The sequence below is a fragment of the Tyto alba genome, unplaced genomic scaffold (assembly GCF_018691265.1).
Source record: "Tyto alba isolate M040663 unplaced genomic scaffold, T.alba_DEE_v4.0 Super-Scaffold_15, whole genome shotgun sequence".
Lineage (NCBI taxonomy): Eukaryota > Metazoa > Chordata > Aves > Strigiformes > Tytonidae > Tyto > Tyto alba.
Genome location: NW_024881277.1, coordinates 6,236,852 through 6,256,847, shown reverse-complemented (window position 1 = coordinate 6,256,847; position 19,996 = coordinate 6,236,852). Strand labels below are relative to the sequence as shown.

The 19,996-nt window shown below is 48.1% G+C and overlaps 1 protein-coding gene across 1 annotated transcript; it reads right to left on the bottom strand.

Moving 5' to 3' along the window:
- Positions 1 to 16,141: 16,141 nt before the first annotated feature.
- On the bottom strand, positions 16,142 to 18,749 carry LOC122153045 (protein NYNRIN-like). Its single transcript, XM_042789167.1, has 2 exons — positions 17,204 to 18,749; positions 16,142 to 16,719 (listed from the first exon to the last, which is right to left on the bottom strand). Exons 1-2 carry the CDS (start codon positions 17,904 to 17,906, stop codon positions 16,142 to 16,144), a joined length of 1,281 nt encoding a protein of 426 aa, XP_042645101.1. The 5' UTR covers positions 17,907 to 18,749.
- Positions 18,750 to 19,996: the final 1,247 nt, after the last annotated feature.

Sequence of the window (19,996 nt, the reverse complement as noted above, 5' to 3'; positions counted from 1 at the left end):
ACTACCAAGAAAAGCTCCATCATCTCTGAAACCATCCTTCAAGCTGCAGGCATCTGCTACAGTGCTCTGAGCCTCCACTTTACCAGGCTAAGGAACCCCACGTCCCTCAGCCTCTCTACACAGGCACCAAATTCCATCCTCACAGATCTCCTTAGGACCTTTTCCATTTTCCCCTCCATTCCTCCAGAACAGGGAGCCCCACCCCCAGACACAGTAGCCCAGATGTGGCCACACCAGTGCTGAGTCAAGGGGCATGATAATTCCCTTGTCTGGTTGGCCACACTCCTCCTACCGCTCCCTGTGTGCACTTGGCCTTATTCATGCTGATCATGCCCCGCTGGCTCACATGGCATCCCTTGTAATGTCCAGGCTCTTCTCACGATGGTCAGTCCTGGGCTGGTCAGGTCCCAGCCTGCCCTCCTGTATGGGGTTATTCTCTCCCCAGTAAAGGACTGGCCACTTCGACTTGTAAAACTTCATGAGGTTTCTATCCCCAAATCCCAGAGATTCTCAAGGTGCCCCACGAGTGAATCTCCAATTGGCCAGATTTTAATATGTGCATACATGTGGCTCTCCCTGACATGTGATGCCTCAGACAAAATAATAGCATGAGGAATTGTAGGACACTAGAGATAAGAAAAGGAGGCCCCTGTGTTCAGTGGTATTGCAGACCAAGATAGGAATTTCCCTGGTGGTCAGCTCAGAAACACAAAAAGAGCTGTGAGGGAAGAGGAAGGTGGGAGATTTTCATGGATGGGTACAGGGATGGTCAAGGGGAAGTAACTAAGAGTGGGTAAAGAGGGAAAAAAAGAAAAGGTGAATCACAGGAAATGATCAGGGCTGTTTCAGGGTACCAGCCAAGCAACCCTGAATTTGAACTACAATGCCTGGAGAGGGACAAGGAAGCCACAGATCACCTGACCAAATGTTGTGGCTTCCTGTTAGAGAATGGCACAGAGACAAGGGTCCTGAGCCTACCGAGCAATTGTACGACCAGAGCCTGTTCTAAGGGCTGATGCTGCCTCGCTGATGCTGGGCCTCACTAGGGTTTGCCTGCAGCTGCTCGCAGCTGCTGATACATGAAGAATGTCAAGGACGCTTCAGCCTTGTGTACCGTGGTGTGTCGAAAACAGGTTGAGAGGAATTGGGAATAGTGGTCTGAGAAACCCAGTGTTATGGTAACGATGGTCTGAGAAACATTGTGTTATGGTACTGTTGTGTATCAAAACAAGTCAAGAGGAATTAGAAATAGTAACATGAGAAACTTAGTGTTATGAGCAGCTTGTGCTGTTAGCTAACTGCAAGTAGGTGGACCGTGCGAATACGACCTTTAGAGCTTAAGCCAATCAGCTAGTGACTAGTAGGCATAATAATTAGCGTTGTCTAATTATTATAAAAATATAATAATTAGAGATAATAAGTATAAAAATATGTACCCTGGACTCAATAAGGACACAAGTAGATTGATGCTCTATCACCCACATTGAACCCGTCTCGGCATGTCGTTCTTCCGTGGCTCCGCAGCTTCCTTCAGTTGTCACCAGGAACCTGAGTGCTTTCCTTCCCATCATGAAGGCAAGATGTGTGGTGGAAGGAAATGTGAATCATTTATGCTGGCAGCAACCTCAAGAGATTCCTAGGCCAAACTTGCTCAAAGCAGGGTCACTATGGGCTCAGAACAAGTTGCTCAGGGCTTTATTCACTTTGAGCTTCAAAAGCTGCAAGAATGGAGATGACAGAAGCTCTCTGGGAAATCTGCTCCTGTGCATGACCGCCTTGATGGGGAGAAAGTTTTTCCTCCCTTGTTTCAGTTGATGCCCATTGGCCCTCATCCTCCCATCAGGCTCAACAGTGAAGAGCCTGGCTCCATTCTCTTTCTGATATCAAGAACATACAGGAAGGCTGTTATTAGGTCTTCTCATCACCTTCTCCTCTCCCGCTTTGCACTTTTGCAGTAAGGAAGGCCAACGACATCCTGGGCTGCATTCGGAGGAGCACTGCCAGCAAGTTGGGGGAGGTGATCCTTCTTCTCTGTTCAGCATGGCTATGATTTGTTGTGCTCAATTCCCTCAGGGTTTTCAACCCCACCAACTTCACTCACACTGTATTCAAAGCTGCCCTCCACATCTTCCACCAGTCCCGCCCTGTCTTCTTGTGAAAAACTCTTCCAGGAGAGCATTCCCCCATGTCAGGTCAGGGATTACCTTCTGCTCTCCCTTTGAACGAGGCATTCTAGCAGAGGTCCATGTTCTCTAGCAGGGTGTGAGGTTATCCTGACCGGACGACCGTTGCATATTGAGGAGCTGGAGATCAACATAACAGTAAACTTGAGTAGACCCATGGACAATTCCCATGGGAGCGCCCTCTTTTTCAGTCACTACAAATGATGACGAGAAGACTTTTCCTTGTAAGAAAACACTGAAAGAGCTCCTATCTTCCACCTTGTTGGGTACAGTGTTGCAATGGCTTTTAAGACCTCCAAGCAGCTGTCTCCCCACTGCTGGCCGGGCAGAAGGGACCTGGCAGCTAGCACACGAGAGGACACCATGTGCTACTGTGCTGCAGAGGCCCCTGCTCAGCCACCCCAGCAGTGCTGGAGGCAGGCGATACCTGAGAGAATGTCTACAGCCACGAGAAACCTGAGGGCAATGTAAGGATGGTGTTAATGGTGTAAAGGTAGGATGTTGCTGTCATGCCCAGTGAGCCAAGGAGCATAATAGATGAGGCCATGAAGGTGATCAGCTCAACAATCAGTGTTTCTGCACAGGACAGCTTGATCAAAAGCACACTGTCACAGAAGACGTGGTCCACACGACTGGCATTGCAGAAGGGCACCCTGGCAGCCAGGACAGTGGAGGCAATGGTGGCTAGGAATCCCGAAGTCCACAAGCCCAATGGTAGCTGAAAACAAAGGTGACTGCTCATGAGCATGGAGTACTGAAGAGGGTGACACAAGGCCATAGAACAGTCATAGGACATGACAGCCAGAAGGACAAACTCGAGGTAGCCCAGAGGAGAGTAGAAGTAGCACTGAGTTCAGCAGCTTGGATAGGAAGTGGCTTTGCTGCCCATCAGCAAGTTTCCTCTGGCTTTGGATATGACGGATGTCGTGATGAAGATCTCCAGACAGGAGAGGTTACAGAGGAAAAGGTACCTGGGCCCATAGAGGTCTCTTTCAGCGAGGATGAGGGAAACAATCAGCAAGTTTCCCCCTAAGATCACCAGACACAAAGCCAGGAGAGTAATTGCCATTAGGTGTTCCTGATGTTAGAGGGAGGAGTAGCCAAAGAGAAGGAACTCTGTGACGGTCATATGGTTCAACATCTTAGCATCCGAGCTGCAATAAGTGAGGGCAGATGGTCATCATGGGAAAGAGCTTCAGGAGGTTAAAAGAAGATGAGACAGAACAAAACAGTGTAGAAGGATAAGACATTCATACAAAGATTGAAAGGAGAACAAAAGAGAGGAGGGGAGAATTAGCCTAGCGCAAGAAGGCATCATTTTATGCACTAAGAGCAAACGTAGTATGGGGGCTAGAGTAGGAATCCACTGTAAACTGTATGTAAGTTCTTGTATTTGAGCTCTTTCCCCAAGAGTCACTTCACAGTCAATGGAGAAAAAATAGGGATTTCTCACTTGTTTTTACTGTAGCTTATTTAAACATGTATTTTAGGCTGATCAAAAATGTATTGTAGTGAAAGGGAAAACACGTCAGTGAAGTGGCTTTAGCTTTTGATTAGGACAGAAACAGGGAGAAGGCGGCATGAAGACGTTGACAAATGCAGAAGTGTGTGGGAAGTAAAGGCAAGCAGGAGAGTTAGAAAAGAGGGAAGATTTATTCCCTGGAAAGGGTTTGATTACCAAGGAACACCAAAGCCCAACAGAGAAAAGAAAAACATGCTGTGTTTAAAATTGTTCTGTTTTTAAGCATGTCTTTCCATCCACGGTTGACCTTTGCCAGGTAGAACAGAAAAATTATAAAGAATCTTCCTCAGTCAGTGACAACTTTCTTGCTGAAAACCAGTCTGATAAAACATTCTCGCTGTCAGAGGGAAAAATAAGAATTAAAAAGCAAAATAGGAGAGGAAACAAGAGGAAAAATCTAAGGGTGCCATTTTTTCAGGAGCCTCAACTTTACCTTCTCATCCCTGACTGTTACATCCCTGGCCAGCTCTTCTTTGTAAAGATGAAGTCCCACAGGGCACTTCACCTCACAGGTTTCTCAGTCACCCTTATCAGGCAGATGTTCCAAATGTGCTCCAAAACCCCTGCATGGCTTGCACCTCACTGTATTGCTTTTAATGCTTGCATGCAGCTGGTTCATCTTGACTGGGGCGTCTCTCACAAGAGAACAGTACGAGGAGTTGCAGGGCACTGCCAATACCCCTCCTGGAGGAACTGTGGCTTCTTGGGGGTCTGGTACTGATAAAGCCGTAGGTCTGGACCCAGAGGGGAAGCAGCCCTTTGGGAGGGAGCTGCAGGAACGCATTTAGCTCTGCCTGGGGATGGACAATGAGTCATCTGGGAGCTGAGGGGTCAACAGGAGAGGGAGAACATCATGGGCACCACTGCGGTGGGTGGATGTCTGCTACAGATCTCCTGATCAGGAGGAGGAAGTAGATGAGGCCTTCTTCAGACACCTCCTCTCTGCTGACATCCCACCTGATCCGTGCAGCAGTCGAGTCTCATTGCCAGCCCTTCCCACCCTGGGAGATTGGGAGGTATTGTACAGTAGTCATGCTCTTGTTATTGCTCATCCCCATAGAATACTACCCCAGGAAGAGTCCTGAGCAATGTGAGAGGGACAGGATCTCCCATCCCAGGGGCTGGAGGTGAGCAATTTGCCCTTTCTCTTAACATAACACATCCATGTTCACACAGAACATCTTCCTTTCAATGGCATTTGTCTACCGTCATAATTTTCTCCAGTTTTCTGCTCTAACCAGCCCCTTGGGAGCTTTTGTCAATAGCATCCTCAGTGGGAGCCATTAACAGTGCAGGAAACTTTGGAGTTTGTATCTGATACTGACTCCTTGAGAGGTTTCATCACTACCTCTCAGTGCCTGAGGTTCATGGACTTGTCACCAACCCTCCTGAGGGGTCATTAAAGTGCCTTGGGCTGTTGCTGTGGTGCTGAGCTGGGCCGGGCTCCTGGGCCGGAGGGAGCTCCTGGCAAGTGGGCAGCGCTGCAGAGAGACAGCTCTGCCCAGGAGCAGCTCCTCTGCAAAGCGCAGCAGGGCTGGGGGCACTGCCTGCAGGCACCCAGGGCAGAGCAGCGAGGCACACACAGCTTCAAGGCAGCCTGGGCTGGGAGGCTGCTGAGAGCTCCGAGGAGGAGAAAGCGTCAGGGCCCTGGCCACAGTAAGTCTGGGGGTGCAGGGCAATGCAGCTGCAGCTCGGGGAGGGATCTGGGGAAGGCGGCAGAGCCGCCAGGAATCTGCCTCCTGCCTAGAGGGAGGAGGAGGAGGAGGAGGAGGAGGAGAGGAGGAGTAGCTGCTCCCAGCAGGGCTTCCCTGGTGCCCCCTGCGAGGGCCAGGGCATGAGGGCTGCCTTCTGGGGGGCCGGCTGCAGGGGTGTGCAGCCGGGTGTGCAGGCAGGGGTGCCCAGGGCTGTCCTTCCCAGCAGGGTCCCTGCACCCAGGGGGCTGTGTGCTGGGGCAGGGACTCTGCCGCCTGCCAGGGTCAGCACTCAGCCTGCCCGGGGAGCTCCCCACGGCGCTGTGGGGAGAAGCTGTGGGGAAGGAAAGACCCCCGCTAGGCAGGGTCCTTCTGCTCTCCAGAGGCTACTGCATGGATCAGGGATGCTCACAGCTCCAGATGTTCCCCAGCTCATTTCACAGTGGATTTGTCACAAATACTTCCAGCTCAGAGATTTCATCCTTCTGTTGGTTCTTTCTAGACTCTCTGCTTCCTATTTTCTCTGGCTCATCTTGGTGGGAAAAGGAAATACAGCTGTGTAGAAGAGAGCAGGGTCTGACACACTTAAGCTTTCACAATGATATTTAATATGAATCTCAGTAAGTGCCTTCAGCCCCCACCAGCCTACAGAACACACCAGCATCACCTTAACATTTTCATCAGGTTTGGGTGGGCTGTGCTTTAAGCCCTGCACAAACAGAGAGGCTGCAGGGCAGAGCTGTGCTCACAGGGGCTGGGATGGGGACTGTGAGCACTGGCAGGGAGGAAACATGGGCTCAAAGACAGAACTGCCAGCCTGGACAGCTGGAGGCAGTGGAGACGTGGGCAGGGAGGGAGGGAAATGCTAAGGGAAACCCTGCTGCAGGGCAGACTCCTTCCCTGAGCAACACTCCTCTTGTCTCCTCTGCCACCCAGCACAGCCCTTAGCCCGTGGCTCCTGGCCGTTAGTCACCTCCTGGCCCAGCAGCCCAGCAGAAGGGATGAAGTGCATCTCTGCTGCCAGGGGCCCAGTTCCCGCTGAGCAGGGCCTGAGGGCGACTGTCCTGCATTGCTGCTGTCTGGGAGGTGCTGTGCAGAGCTGGAAGGGAAAGGCTTTCCTGAGTGCCCGTCTGTCCCTCTCCTTGCCTTGCTCAGATGCCCTTGGTGTTGCTGACAGGCTCTCTGGGAAGGGGGGTTTCAGCTGCAGAGTCAGGCACAGAGCTTGGGAGCCCTCCTCTGCAGATGTGCCCCCAGCAATGAGGTGTCCCAGCTTTCCTCTAAGCCGTGAAGCTCTGGGAATGCAGTCTGTGAGGCTGGGCCAGGAGCTGGCTCTCCCTTAAGAAGTTGCCGTGGTTCGGACCCTTGGCTCTCTCCTTGGGGTGTCCATCCCAGCTGTCTGCTGCTTCCAGGGGACTCTGTGAGCCGTGGGTGTCATTGGCTAAAGTGGGGTGCTGACACTTGGGGAAAGGGTGAGTCATCTGGTGCTCTGCAGTGGATCCCTCTGCTCTCAGCAGTGTCTGGTTGCTTTTCAGGGTAACATGGGAGTGTAATCACCTTGAACTCAGAAAGGTGCAATTCAGGGCAGACGGGAACAAGACAGAAAGACAGACCAGCTGCCCTCACTCTGCACTAAGGCACAGAAAATCCTCTTGCCTCACTTGACTCACTCTGCTCTCCCTGAGTGCAGCAGAAAAACCTCTCAGCCTGTCTTCTGCTTTCCCCATTCCTCACCACTGGTAGAGCAAAGGCTGACAAGCCCTTCTGGGTTAGGGCAGGTTTTTCTGACAGAGTCACACAAAGAGCTGACTCCTTGGCAGACAGCATGCAAAAACCCTTCCCCTCATGAAATGCTTGTCCAGCACCTACCACAGCTCCAGCTACAGAGCTGAAGGAAGATCTCAAAAAAGGGGGTGCCATGTAGTGGCTGGGATGGGATAAGGACAGAGGGTGTTGATATTTATAAGAGAAATATACCCTAATGTGTTGTCATCTTTCCTCCTTGAACAGGCTCATATGTCCAGACAAAGCAAATGTTAAATAACAGCTCCATCCCCACTTCCTCCTCCTGGCATTCACAGACACACGGGAGCTGCAGCTCTTATACTTCTGGCTCTTCCTGGGCATCTACCTGGCTGCCCTCCTGGGCAACAGCCTCATCATCACCGCCATCACCTGCGACCACCACCTCACACCCCCATGTACTTCTTCCTCCTAACACCTCTCCCTCCTCGACCTGGGCTCCATCATCCACCCACTCTCCCCAAAGCCATGTTAAATTTACTAACAGACACAGGGACATCTCTACTTGGGATGTGCTGCACAAGTATTTCTGTTCTATTTTGTTACCATCAGAGTTTTCTCTTCTCACCATCATGGCCTATGACCGCTACGTTGCCATCTGCAAACCCTGCACTACGGGACCCTCCTGAGCAGCAGAGCTTGTGTCCACATGGCAGCAGCTGCCTGGGCATTGCATTGCTCAATTCTCTCTGCACACTGCCAACACATTTTCCCTAACCATTCTGCCAGGGATTGCTGTGGACCAGTTCTTCTGTGAAATCCCCAGATCCTCAAGCTCTCCTGCTCAGATTCCTACCGCAGGGAAGTTGGGCTCCTTGTGGTTAGTGTCTGTTTAGGATTTGGGTGTTTTGTTTTCATCGTGCTGTCCTATGTGCAGATCTTTAGGGCCATGTTAAGGATCCCCTCTGAGCAGGGACGGCACAAAGCCTTTTCCACGTGCCTCCCTCACCTTGCTGTGGTCTCCTGTTTGTCAGCACTGGCATCTTTGCCTACCTGAAACCCCCATCCATTTCCTCCCCATCCCTGGACCTGGTGGTGTCATTTCTGTACTCAGTGGTGCCTCCAGCAGTGAACCCCCTCATCTACAGCATGAGGAACCAGGGGATCAAGGATGCACTGAAGAAGCTGATTCAGTCAATTTCCTTTCTGAAACAAAAAATGCTTCTTTTTTCTTCAGAACTGTTTCAAATTCATCTCTGAATCCTACCATACATTGATCATTTCATTTGTCTAAATCTTTTTTTTCTAGAAATATATGCAGTCACTTCTTCCTCAGAGACATGAACCAGCTCTCTGACCAGAGCCCTTTGTGCGTGTGTCTGGTAGGACAGCTGGCCTCCATGCCACATAACCATAATAAAAGGGGATTTTCTTAGTACTGGTGTCTGGAGGTTGGTTCTTCTTCCAAAGCTGAGGTCAGGAACAGGCTGCAGGTATGCCCCTCTGAGCGTGCTGCTGTGCTGGGGTTCTCCAGGGGTTCAGGGCAGGAGGGCATGGGGGGATGTGTTAGGGAATAGGCCTGTGCTGCCCTTCACGTGGGGGTGCCCAGTGCAATGGCAATGATGGCTGATCCATGGGGATCTCCCTGGGACCATCTCCCCGTGGCTTTCAGCCACCACTGCCCTGCAGAGCAGCACCGCCAGCTCAGGGCTGTGCCTGAGGTGACATCCCGCAACAAGAGACCTATTTCTGGAGGCACCAGTTTGGGCAGCTTTTTCTGGCTGGCACAGCAGGAGCTGCCTGGGGAGCCCCCAGTGCAGGAGTCTTGTGCTGGGGAGAGGATGGGCACAGAGGGGCTGCCAGCACTGGGCAATCAGGATCTCTTGGAGAGAAAAGCAGCAGAGAGAGGGAGACGCTGGCCTGTGTCTGCTCATGCCATGGCTGGCCCCAGCCCTGGGGCTGAGGGAGGCTGAGAGCCCTCTGTGCCCCAGGAGCTGCTGTGACCTTCTGAGGGGGCTGGGGCGGTGACCCAGAGCTCTGCAGCACCCCAGCCTATCTCGCTGGCCATTTCCAGCACTGGCTGCTCACCGGGTTATGGGTGAGCGTTGCTGCTAAACCATCTCCATCCTCCTGCTGGTCTCAGTGTCTGTATGGGGGCACCAGCCAGTCCTGCCTGGCCTCTTTTCTGGCCCAGACCTTGGCAGACCCCAGAGAAGGGCTGTCTGTGAATGCCCACATTGGACACAGCTGGGGCTGGTAAAGTGTTGGATACTGGGGGAGCCTGCAAATTGTATGTTATGAGATTATGTCTTGGTGGGGCTATGGGAAGGGACAAGGAAATGATTGCTCTCACTGGCATCATAATGGGGGGAACTTACCCTGACAGCAAGTAGGCTGGGGGTGTACAAGAAGCTGGGAGCGGACACAACTGGGACACCTGACCTCAGCTGACCAAAGGGACAGTCCATACTCTATGACATTGTGCTCAGCAATAAAAACTACAGGGAAGCAGGAAGGGGAGATGTTTGTAGTGACAGCGCTGGTCTTCCCAAATAACCACTGTGTATGATGAAGCCCTGCTTCCTGGAGATGCCTGAAACACCTGCATGCCTGTGAGAAGTAGTGAATGAATTTCTTTATTGTGCTTGTCACTTGTACACAGCTTTGTTTTATGTATTAAACTGTCTTTACCTCAACCTATTATTTTTCTCACTGTCTTTACCTCAACCTATTATTTTTTCTCACTTTCACACCTTCATATTTTCTCCCCCATCCCACTGGGGAGGAGTGAGTGAGTGGCTGTGTGAGCCTAAGCAGTCTACTGTGATTAATCCACAACATCTCAGCCTCTCTAGATCTCCCTGGATGGCAACTCTGCCCTCCAGTGTATGACCCTTACTTCCACAATTCAGTGGCATCTTCAGTCTTAGTGAGAGTGCACTCTTTCAGTTCTTCCATGTCCTTGGTAAAGATGTTTGCCAGGACAGATCCCAGGGTGAACACTTGCAGTACTCCATGTGTTGCTGATCTGCCTGCAGAGAAAACTTCATTCACCATGAACTTCTGAACCCCACCATCAAACCAGCCATCCAGACTGTAAGGTCCTTACTTGGGCATCTGGCCAGGCCCAAAGAGTGGTGGTGAATGGAGTTCAATCAAGCTGGTGGCCGGTCACAAGTGCTGTTCCCCAGGGATCAATATTGGGGCCAGTTTCATTAATATCTTTATCAGTGATCTGGATGAGGGGATCAAGTCCACCATCAGTAAGTTTGCAGGCAACACCAAGCTGTGCGGGAGTGTTTATGTGCTGCAATCTAGGAAGGCTCTACAGAGGGTCTGGACAGGCTGGAGTGATGGGCAAAGGCCAATTGTATGAGCTTCAGCAAGGCTCAGTGTTGGGGCCAGCACTTTGGGCACAACAACCTGATGTAAATCTACAGGCTGGGGAAGAGTGGCTGGAAAGCTGCCCAGCAGAAAAGAACCTGGGTGTGATGGTAAAAGCTGGTTGAAAACAAGCAAACAGAGTGCCCAGGTGGTCAAGAAATCCAATAGCATCCTGCCTTGTATCAGAAATGCTGTGGCCAGCAGGATAGGGCAGTGATCATCCCCTGTACTGGGCACTGTGAGGCCGCACCTTGAATACTGGGATCAGTTTGGGCCCCTCATTACAAGAAAGACATTGAGGTGCTGCAGTGTGACTCAAGAAGCGTAATGAAGCAGGTGAAGGGTCTAGAGCACAAGTCTTATCAGGAGCAACTGTGAGAACTGGGGTGTTTAGAAATGGAAGCTCAGGAGCACCCTTATTGGTCTGTTACTACTACCTGAAAGGAGGTTGCAGTGAGGTCTGGGCCAGCTTATTTTCTTATGTACAAGTGAAAGGACAGGAAGAAATGGCCTCAAGTTGCACCAGGGAGGTTTAGATTGAATATGAGGAAACATTTCTTTCCTGAAGGGTTATAAAGCATTGGAAAAGGCTGCCCATGAAGTAGTTGTGTCACCATTATTGGAGGTGTTTAAAAGACATGTAGATATGGCACATAGGGACCATGTTTAGTGGTGGGCTTGGCAGTGTTAGTTTAATGGCTGGATTGATGACCTTAAGAATATGTTCCAACCTAAATGATTCTATGATTCTGTGACTGACGGGAAGATGGGGAGTGAGGCATGGCCTGTTTAATGTGTCTCACATATATGGAGCTCCTCTACAGCACAGGCAACATTTTAAGTTGGTGCTTGTCATAAAATCACAGAATCACAGAATGGTTTAGACTGGAAGGGACCTTTACAGATCATCTAGTTCCAACCTCCCTGCCTTGATGATTAACTTCTATTAGTTCTTCTTTTTCTTTTTATTTTTTTTTTTCTGATTCTTCAGTGTTTTTAAAGACTTGTCAAAGAAAAACGAGTACACCAAAAGAGATATTGAGTGAATTGCCAGTGTAAACCAGGTGAGCTACCCCCATGCCTGTGTCTTCCTGGCAAGGAGTCTGTCCTGAGAAGGGGATCCAGCTCTGCCACTCTCTGGAGAGGGAAATCAGCAGTGCCCATGCCTCCTGGGGACACAAAAGGAGACTTTTACATGAGCACCTTTCATGAGAACTGCTTTGGAAGGGCTACTTGAGGATGGCTTACATTGCAAATACTGATTGAAGTGACATTGCCCAGCATGTTTACAAAGCAAGCAGAATGCTTCATTGCAGTAATTTACACGTAATTAATTCACTTGCTTTGTTTCTTTCTTTCTTTCAGGTACTGTTACTCTTAGGGAAATCATACTAACATCTGAAGGATTCTTGACAGAAGCCTCATGGTGTTTACATCTCAGGGAATGAGATGGCAGAGGCCAAGGGAAGGAAAGGTTGGACACTCATCAGGGTTTTAGCAAACCAAAGCGTGCTCCCCTCTCCCCAGCACCGTACCCTCCTTATCGAGAGATGTGAGAAACTCTGCAAACTAGATCTGGACTCACAGTTGTGTAACTTATGCCTAATTGAAAAGGTGTTTTCATGCAAGATCACATTTTGAGATTTCATTTAGCCCAAACCATTTCAGTTAACACTACCTCCATCTTCATTCCGATGCTGCCTGATGTGTGACAGAGCTGTTCTGTATCTCCAGGCAGGATGGGGAAAAATTTGATGCCTGAACTGGAAATTGTCCCCTTGTCAGCAATGTGAATGCAGTGCTGGAGCCAAGAGGCCCAAGAAACAAATTTCCCTAGGACCAGCTAATGAAACATCCCGTAGGCTGTGGGACTTCCTTTCTGCTGATAGAGAATTTGTAAATCCAGATGATACAGCTTCAACTATTTTTGTTTCTCTTTGAAACTTGTCTCTCAGCACTGAGGTACTTAGACTGTATTGTTACTTTAAAAGTCTGGTTTTGAAAACTAGCCCAGTGTGTGTCTAATTCAAGGAGGTGATGGAGATTATACTCTGGGTAACTCTTATGGGGTTTGTCAGGAGTTTTGCTGAATCCTGATGATTTCCTTGCCTGAATCTCCTTCTAGAGAAGCCTGACCTGGAGTTCAAAGTACTCAGGGTTGTCAGGAAAGGCAGGGCTTGCCACAACAGACTTTCCAAACTTTCCAGCAGTTCAGAAGTTGCAGCCTGCTTTGAGAACTAGCTTAGCAATGCTTCCTCCCCGCAGTGCCTGGGGAGAGCTGAGCTGTGCCTGGGTCACTGAAGGAATTGTTGGTGCTATAAGCTCCAGGTCACAGTGTAGAACATGGGGCGTTTTTTTGCTGCTGGCATGTCAATCTCAAGATGTGGGGAGCAGAGAGCAAGGGCAGAGCAGGACATTAGGTCTGAGCAGGGATTGCAGAGAGATCACAGAAGGAAGATGTGGTGGGGTAGAGGCAGCGAGTGAGGCCCCAGGTCTTGTTCCCAGGCACCATCAGCACAGAGGCCAACCCTTCATGCTGAGCATTGCAGGTGGGTGCTGGATGTCCCGAGTCAGGGAACTGCTGATTTTGCTGTGGGTGTTTGTGCAGTGAAAGTGTGTGAGTGAGAGCTGAGTCTCAGCCCTGTCTTGTGCTGCACATGTCCCCAGCCCAGCTCCCTCCTTCCCCTGATACCCTGAGACCCAGTAACTTCCAGCAGAGATGCTGGGGAGGGGCTGGTGGTGCTGAGTTCCAGCTGGGCTGGACTCTGTTGGATCCAGCCCTGGCACTCACCCACCTTAGCTGGGATGGGGGAAAAGTCAGTGCAGGGTCTTTGGGTCGAGATCACCTGAGCCCTTCTCCTCCCACAGGGCTCTGTCCTTTCTCAGCTTTCTCCTTTTTCTCTCCCTTCCTCACCATTCCACAAGCTCAGACCCTCAGCTTTCTGACATGGACTCTCTCTCATCCAGTGGGGAGGGCTGGGGGCTTTACTCATCCTCATCAGCTCTGCTGAAGCTGTTTGTCCTCCTCTCTTCCAGAAGCCAAACATTCCCTGCTGGGAGGTGGGTTTGACAACACTGAGAGCACCATGTATTTCAAGGAGCACAGCTGGTGAGGCTGCTTCTCAGGCAGGCACTTTCCCTGGCTGTGCCCTCAGGCATGTCCCGGGCATCGCCCATGGCCCTGAGCCTGCTACTCTCCCACCTCAGCCCCAGGCACCCCCGGGACACCCCTCCCAGTGCCCAGCAGTGCTGAGCAGGGAGCCCTGCAAGCACAGCTGGCTGTGCCAGGTCCTGCTGCTGGGCTGGATGTACAGGGGGGCAGCCCAAATCCTTGGGGACCCTGTGCCGAGGAGGTGAGCATGGGGAGTGAGTGGTCCTCACTGGCATTTTCCTTCCTCCCTGCACAAAGTCTCTCATGAGATTTCTGGTTGATGCACAGTTATAATTTTCTTTAATTTCCTTTTTTCTCTTTGTTTCTCATCTTTTCTTTTACTGTCTCACACACAGTGTGGGCTCAAGCATCCTCTGTCATGATCTCATTGAACAGTCCCTTTGTCTGAGCAGGTAACTCCTGACCTGCTCCTTGTCAATGCAAGAAATTGGCCTGCTCAGGGCAGGAATGCTCTCCTCAGAAGGGCAGCATTTCTGAGAGCTGAGACCACTCACCCAGAGCTGTGCTCAGCCTTCTCCCAGTTGGAGAAAGGACATCTGCCTTGATCTTTTCACAGAAACTATTTATTTCAAATCATGGCATTGGTTTTCCTTGGAAGAGCACAGAGGATCTCAGTTCTAAACAGCTATTCTGGTCATGTTGAGAAACCCTTGAGCACAGAAAGCAGGATGTCAAAATGTGAGCAAATGCACATGATGTTTGCATTCCAGAACGAGGAAGAGGCAGCTCCACGGGGCAAGTCAGTCCTGTGGTCAGAGGGAGTGCTCTTGGGACAAGTGGGTCTGTCTTCTTGATGAACAGAGGTCCCTTAATTTACTTTAGGGAGAGAGAAAAATAGACTATGAACAAGGGAAAGTAGTTGAGATTTTGGTTTTTTTTTTTTGTATCTTTTTTAACCAGTACTGTCCATCACAGTTATTCTTCTACTTAGTGCGGAAATGCAGTTGTTTGTCACAGGCCTCCTTCCTGATAAGTGGGGAAAGAAAGAGAAACAATGCTGTATGGAAAAATGGGAAGAGGAGAATCAGAGAAAACCCACAGAGTTCCTGCTTCTGGGAACGGGGAATGTGCCCTCACTCCAGACTCCACTCTTCCTCCTGTCACTCATCATGACTGTGATTGGGCACATCCTCATCATTGATTTGATGGTGTCAGAGCAGCATCTGTGTTAAAGGAGACTCGAACTCCGTCGTGGGTTACTCTAGGATTTATTCAGGTCCAGCAGCGTTGGGTCACCTCCGCAGAGAGTGACAGCTTACATGAGTTCGCATACATGTATTTATGCACCTACAAAGCATTACCTAATCCAGAATACACAGAATTATACTTTATCAGTCATTATTATCTTGACAATGGGTTTCACATCTTGTTCTGGAGTCCGACCACTTCGTTGTTTGTTTTCTTTTAGTCTTCAAGGGCGATTACCTCAAGTTCTGTACGTCTCAGTTCTTAGTAGTCACAATGATAGCATTATTATCTTGACAATGGGTTTCACATCTTGTTCTGGAGTCCGACCACTTCGTTGTTTGTTTTCTTTTAGTCTTCAAGGGCGATTACCTCAAGTTCTGTACGTCTCAGTTCTTAGTAGTCACAATGATAGATCTCCCATTGCTTCGGTAGCTAAGGGCCAGTTTCTCATACATCAACATCCTTTGAACTGTCAGGCACATCATTACCTTTGTTACAACATTTTATTAATGTTCTATTCAGTTGACTGCGCATGCAGCCCTGGGCTGGGGCTATACAGGGAACAGAGCTGATAGAACAGCTTGTGCAGCAGCACTGCATTGCAACATTTTCTCAACAGTCCCCCTTTTCTTTTTTAGGATACTCACTATCCTATCGGATACAATAGGGTCTGGTGGGTATACGAGATAAACACGAGACACAACACTGACATACAAACATTACCATGATCAAAATGATTATGACTAAAACGACTACCATTAGAATCTTCTTGATTAAAGTTGGAAAATCAGGAATCAAGAAGTAGCCCATTGCCATAAATCACTAACATCCCAGGATACATTGTCTCGTTGTACAACTTGCATCATATGGCTTACTTCCTATTTTGGCAACATCTTATTCTTTCGTTTAAATGTTTTTACCAAACACTTCATCTCCCACTTATAATCATGAACCTGTACTTCTGGTGTCACACCTTGGTATCAATATGCATATTTTCTAATTTTCTGAAAGGAATCTTGTAAATATAATAAATATTGAGTGACATTCTCATCTCCATCCAGTAGTGCAGTTTTTGCTGAAATATATGAACCAGGTACAGCTAAAACTCGTCCAAATAGGACCTCTGCTGGGCTAATTCCTAACGGCTGCTTTGGAGTAGTTCTAAGATCCCATAAAACTAAATTTAATGCCTCTGGCCACTTTAATCCAGTTTCACTGCATACTTTCGCTAACTTCTCCTTAATTGTTCTATTCATTCTTTCTACTTGCCCTGATGAAGGGGGTGATACGGAGTATGAAACTGTCCTTTGATGTCTAGGGTTACATAAACTTGTAATAAAATAGATGCTGTAAAATGCGGTCCACGGTCAGAGTCTATCACCTCAGGTACGCCATATCGAGGAATGATTTCCTTAAGCAAGATTTTTACAACTATTTTTGAATCATTCTTCCGGGTCGGGAAAGCTTCTACCCACCCAGAGAGTTGATCTACTATTACCAGCAAGTATTTATATCCGAGAGCGGCTGGCATTTCCGCAAAGTCAATCTGAAGTTTCTGAAAAGGATAGACTGCTGGCGGCCTCTTCCCTGGCGTTACTTTTGGCCTTATATCTCCATATCTCTTACACAAAGAGCATCCTTCAGTCAGTTTCTTAGCTGCTGAAAAGATTCCTGGTGCTGCCCATAGCTGCGTTACCTTTGAGGCTACTGCTTCGGGACCTCCATGCCCCTTCTCATGGTACCAACGCGCAAGCGGCAGTACATACCTTCTGGGCAATAGAGGTTTACCATTCAGGGTCCAGATCCCTTTATCTTGCACAGCTTGCATCTTCTTCCATTCTTCCATTTCGGTGGTCGGGACATCATGATAAAGGGTAGCAGGGTTTGGGATAGAAAAGAAATTAGCAACCACAACTTCAGTCGTGGGGTAATTTTTAGTAGCGGACTCGTGCTGCGGCATCTGCAAGAAAATTACCTGTCGCAAGCTGATCAGTGCGCTTCGTATGAGCAGGTATATAAATTACCGCAACTTCCTTTGGCTCTTGTATTGCCAACAACAAGTCATTAATCAAAGACCCATGTGCAATGGTTTTACCTGCAGATGTTAGAAAGCCTCTTTCTTTCCACAATGCACCGACTGCGTGACAAATGCCATAGGCATACTTCGAGTCAGTGTAAATATTAACTCGTTTATTCTTAGCATACAATGCTGCTTTGGTTAGTGCTATCAATTCTGCAGCTTGAGCTCCTAATGTCGGTGGCAAGGGTTCAGCAATGAGAACAAACTTTTCAGTAGCTATTGCAAAGCCCGTAAATCTTTTACCGTGAAGATAAAAGGAAGATCCGTCAGTAAAGAGATTCAAATCAGGGTGTTCCACCGGAGTGTCCCTCAAATCTTCTCTAGTCTTGCTTATGGTTTTCAAGACAGCTACACAGTCGTGTGATCTTTCAGGTTCAGTCACTGGGAGTAAGGTAGCAGGGTTAAGAGTCTTTGATCTCTCAAGTTTGACATTCTCTGTTAGCAAAAGGATAATTTCATATCTGTGTGTCCTTTGTGCAGAAAGCGCTTTTTCTGCATATTTAGTTAGTAAAAGTTCAACCTCATGGGGAACAGCAACTATGAGATAATGGCCTAGCACAATATTCCTTGCCTTTTCCACCAGCTCAGCAGCTGCGGCAATAGATCGCAGACAGTATGGAGATCCTCTGATAACTGGGTCCAAGGTGACAGAATAGTATGCTACAGGACGTTCGTAGGGTCCATGCTTCTGAATTAATACTCCCTTTGCAATTCCTCTGTTCTCTGTTACATATAATTTAAAAGGTTTTTTGTAATCTGGTAACCCAAGAGCTGGAGCATTTACCAAGGCAGTCTTCATGGACATAAAAGCTGTTTCCAATTCTTCCGTCCATGGTATGGGTTCTGGGCTCACATCTTTAGTAGTCTCTACCAAAGGTTTTGCAATCTCTGAAAAACCCAGTATCCACGGTCTACAATATCCAGCTTGTCCAAGAAAGGCTCTCATTTGTTTCTTAGTCAAAGGTCTAGCGATTTCCTGAATTGCCTGTACCCTATCTGGATCTAATTTCCTAGTACCTTCGGCTAGTATAAACCCTAAATATTTTACCTCAGGCTCACAAAACTGCAATTTGGAGAGAGATGCTTTATGTCCTTTCTCATATAATCTAAGACATACATATTTAGTATCTTTTACACAACTGTCATAATCTTTACTTGCAATTAACAAATCATCCACATATTGTATCAATTCTGACCCAGCCGGTAGTTCCAGATCTTGTAAGTCTCTCTTTAATATTTGAGAGAACAAAGTTGGTGAAGCAGTAAATCCTTGAGGAAGTCTGGTCCAGGTATACTGGCGACCTTCCCATGTAAAGGCAAATAAATTCTGGCTGTCAGGGTCAATTGGTATTGTAAAGAAAGCTCCGGTCAAATCCAAAACAGTATAGTATTTCGCCCAAATTGGTATTTTTGTAAGGATAGTAGAAGGATCGGGAACTACTGGATGTGGGGGTTCTACATATTCATTTACAGCTCGTAAATCCTGAACAAACCGATACTCAGGATTTCCATCCTCATCCTTTCGATTTTTATTTACAGGTAAAATGGGAGTATTAAAAGGACTAACAGTAGGTCTTAAAATGCCCTTATCCAAAAAATTCTGTATTTGTTTAGTGATACTAGGAATAGCTTCTGCTACGATAGGATACTGCTTAACTGCTGGGGGTATACCACCTTTAGTCTTAATTTTTACGGGGGTTGCAGATTTCAGAAGTCCCACATCTTTACTAGATTGACTCCATAGGGCACTGGGAACTTCTCTCAATTCCCATGGTATTGAGGGAACTTGTTGGACTTCCCTTTACAACTACAGCTGACCCTATAAAAACCAGGAAAAGTCCTTTCTTTCCCAAAGCAATTTGAGTTCCTAAATCTTGCAAAATATCCCTTCCAAGTAAAGATACAGGGGATCCTGGGGAAACTACAAACCGAGCCCAAGTATGTCTATCTCCGATTGAAATGGGTAAGGGTTTTGTCAGGGCTTTCTCCTCCGCTCCAATCACTCCTTTTATAATTATCCTATCACTGGATTTTTCAAATTCATCAAAATTTAACAAAGACAACGTAGCGCCAGTATCTACTAAAAAGATAACTCGTCGACCATTCACTTCAGCAATCAATTGTCCATCCGAATTCAGCGGTACTGACATTACTGCGAGAAACTTCTTTGACGAGGAACAGCTCCTCCGATGTAAGGTGAAGCAGCTTGTTCTAGAGTCTGCCTAGGGCGAATAGGACATTCTCTTTGCATATGGCCTACATTCCCACACCAATAACATTCTACTGTACCTCCTGTGGTAGGAGGAACCGGACGCCATCCTCCTCTACCTCTACCGGGGGAAATCCCTTCTCGGTCCCCGATTTCCTCTCAGAACACCTCGCCCTCGCATATTTTGGGCTAAAGCAGCTGCTAGTAAATACATGTCATCCCTCTTATCTTTTCTTTCTCGCCTTTCTCCTCCTCCCGCTGTTTCTCTAATCTCCTCCTTTCTTCACTCTTTTCTTTTTCTAATTTCTCTTGTCTTTCTGCATCTCTACCATTATATACAAAGTTGGCTACTGAAATGATTTTCTGCAAGCTTTCATTTTGCCAGCCAGGCATATGTTTCTGAAAATATTTTCGAATATCAGGGGCTGCTTGATTAACATACACTAATAGCTAAAGCTTCCTGAAAATTTTGTTCAGTCATCCCTCCGTGTTGTAACAGTGCTGTTCTTAATCTCTGCCAATAATCACTAGGGTGTTCATCGGTGCGTTGAGTACATTCCTGGACTTTCGCCCAATTGGTAACTCTCTCTTCACACTGGCGTACCGCTTCTATTAATAAATTAGTCGCAGTTCGCCAAGCCTGTAACCCATCTTGTGTGTGTATCTGCCAATTCGGATCAGCCTGTGGCCAAGTTGGTCTCCCGGGTGTATTCTGACTCATTTCACGATCTTTCAGCATAATCCTTTCTCTCTCTTCATTTGTAAACAACTCCTGCAATAAAGTTTGCATATCCTCCCAATTGGGCTTATAGTCTCTAATAATACTA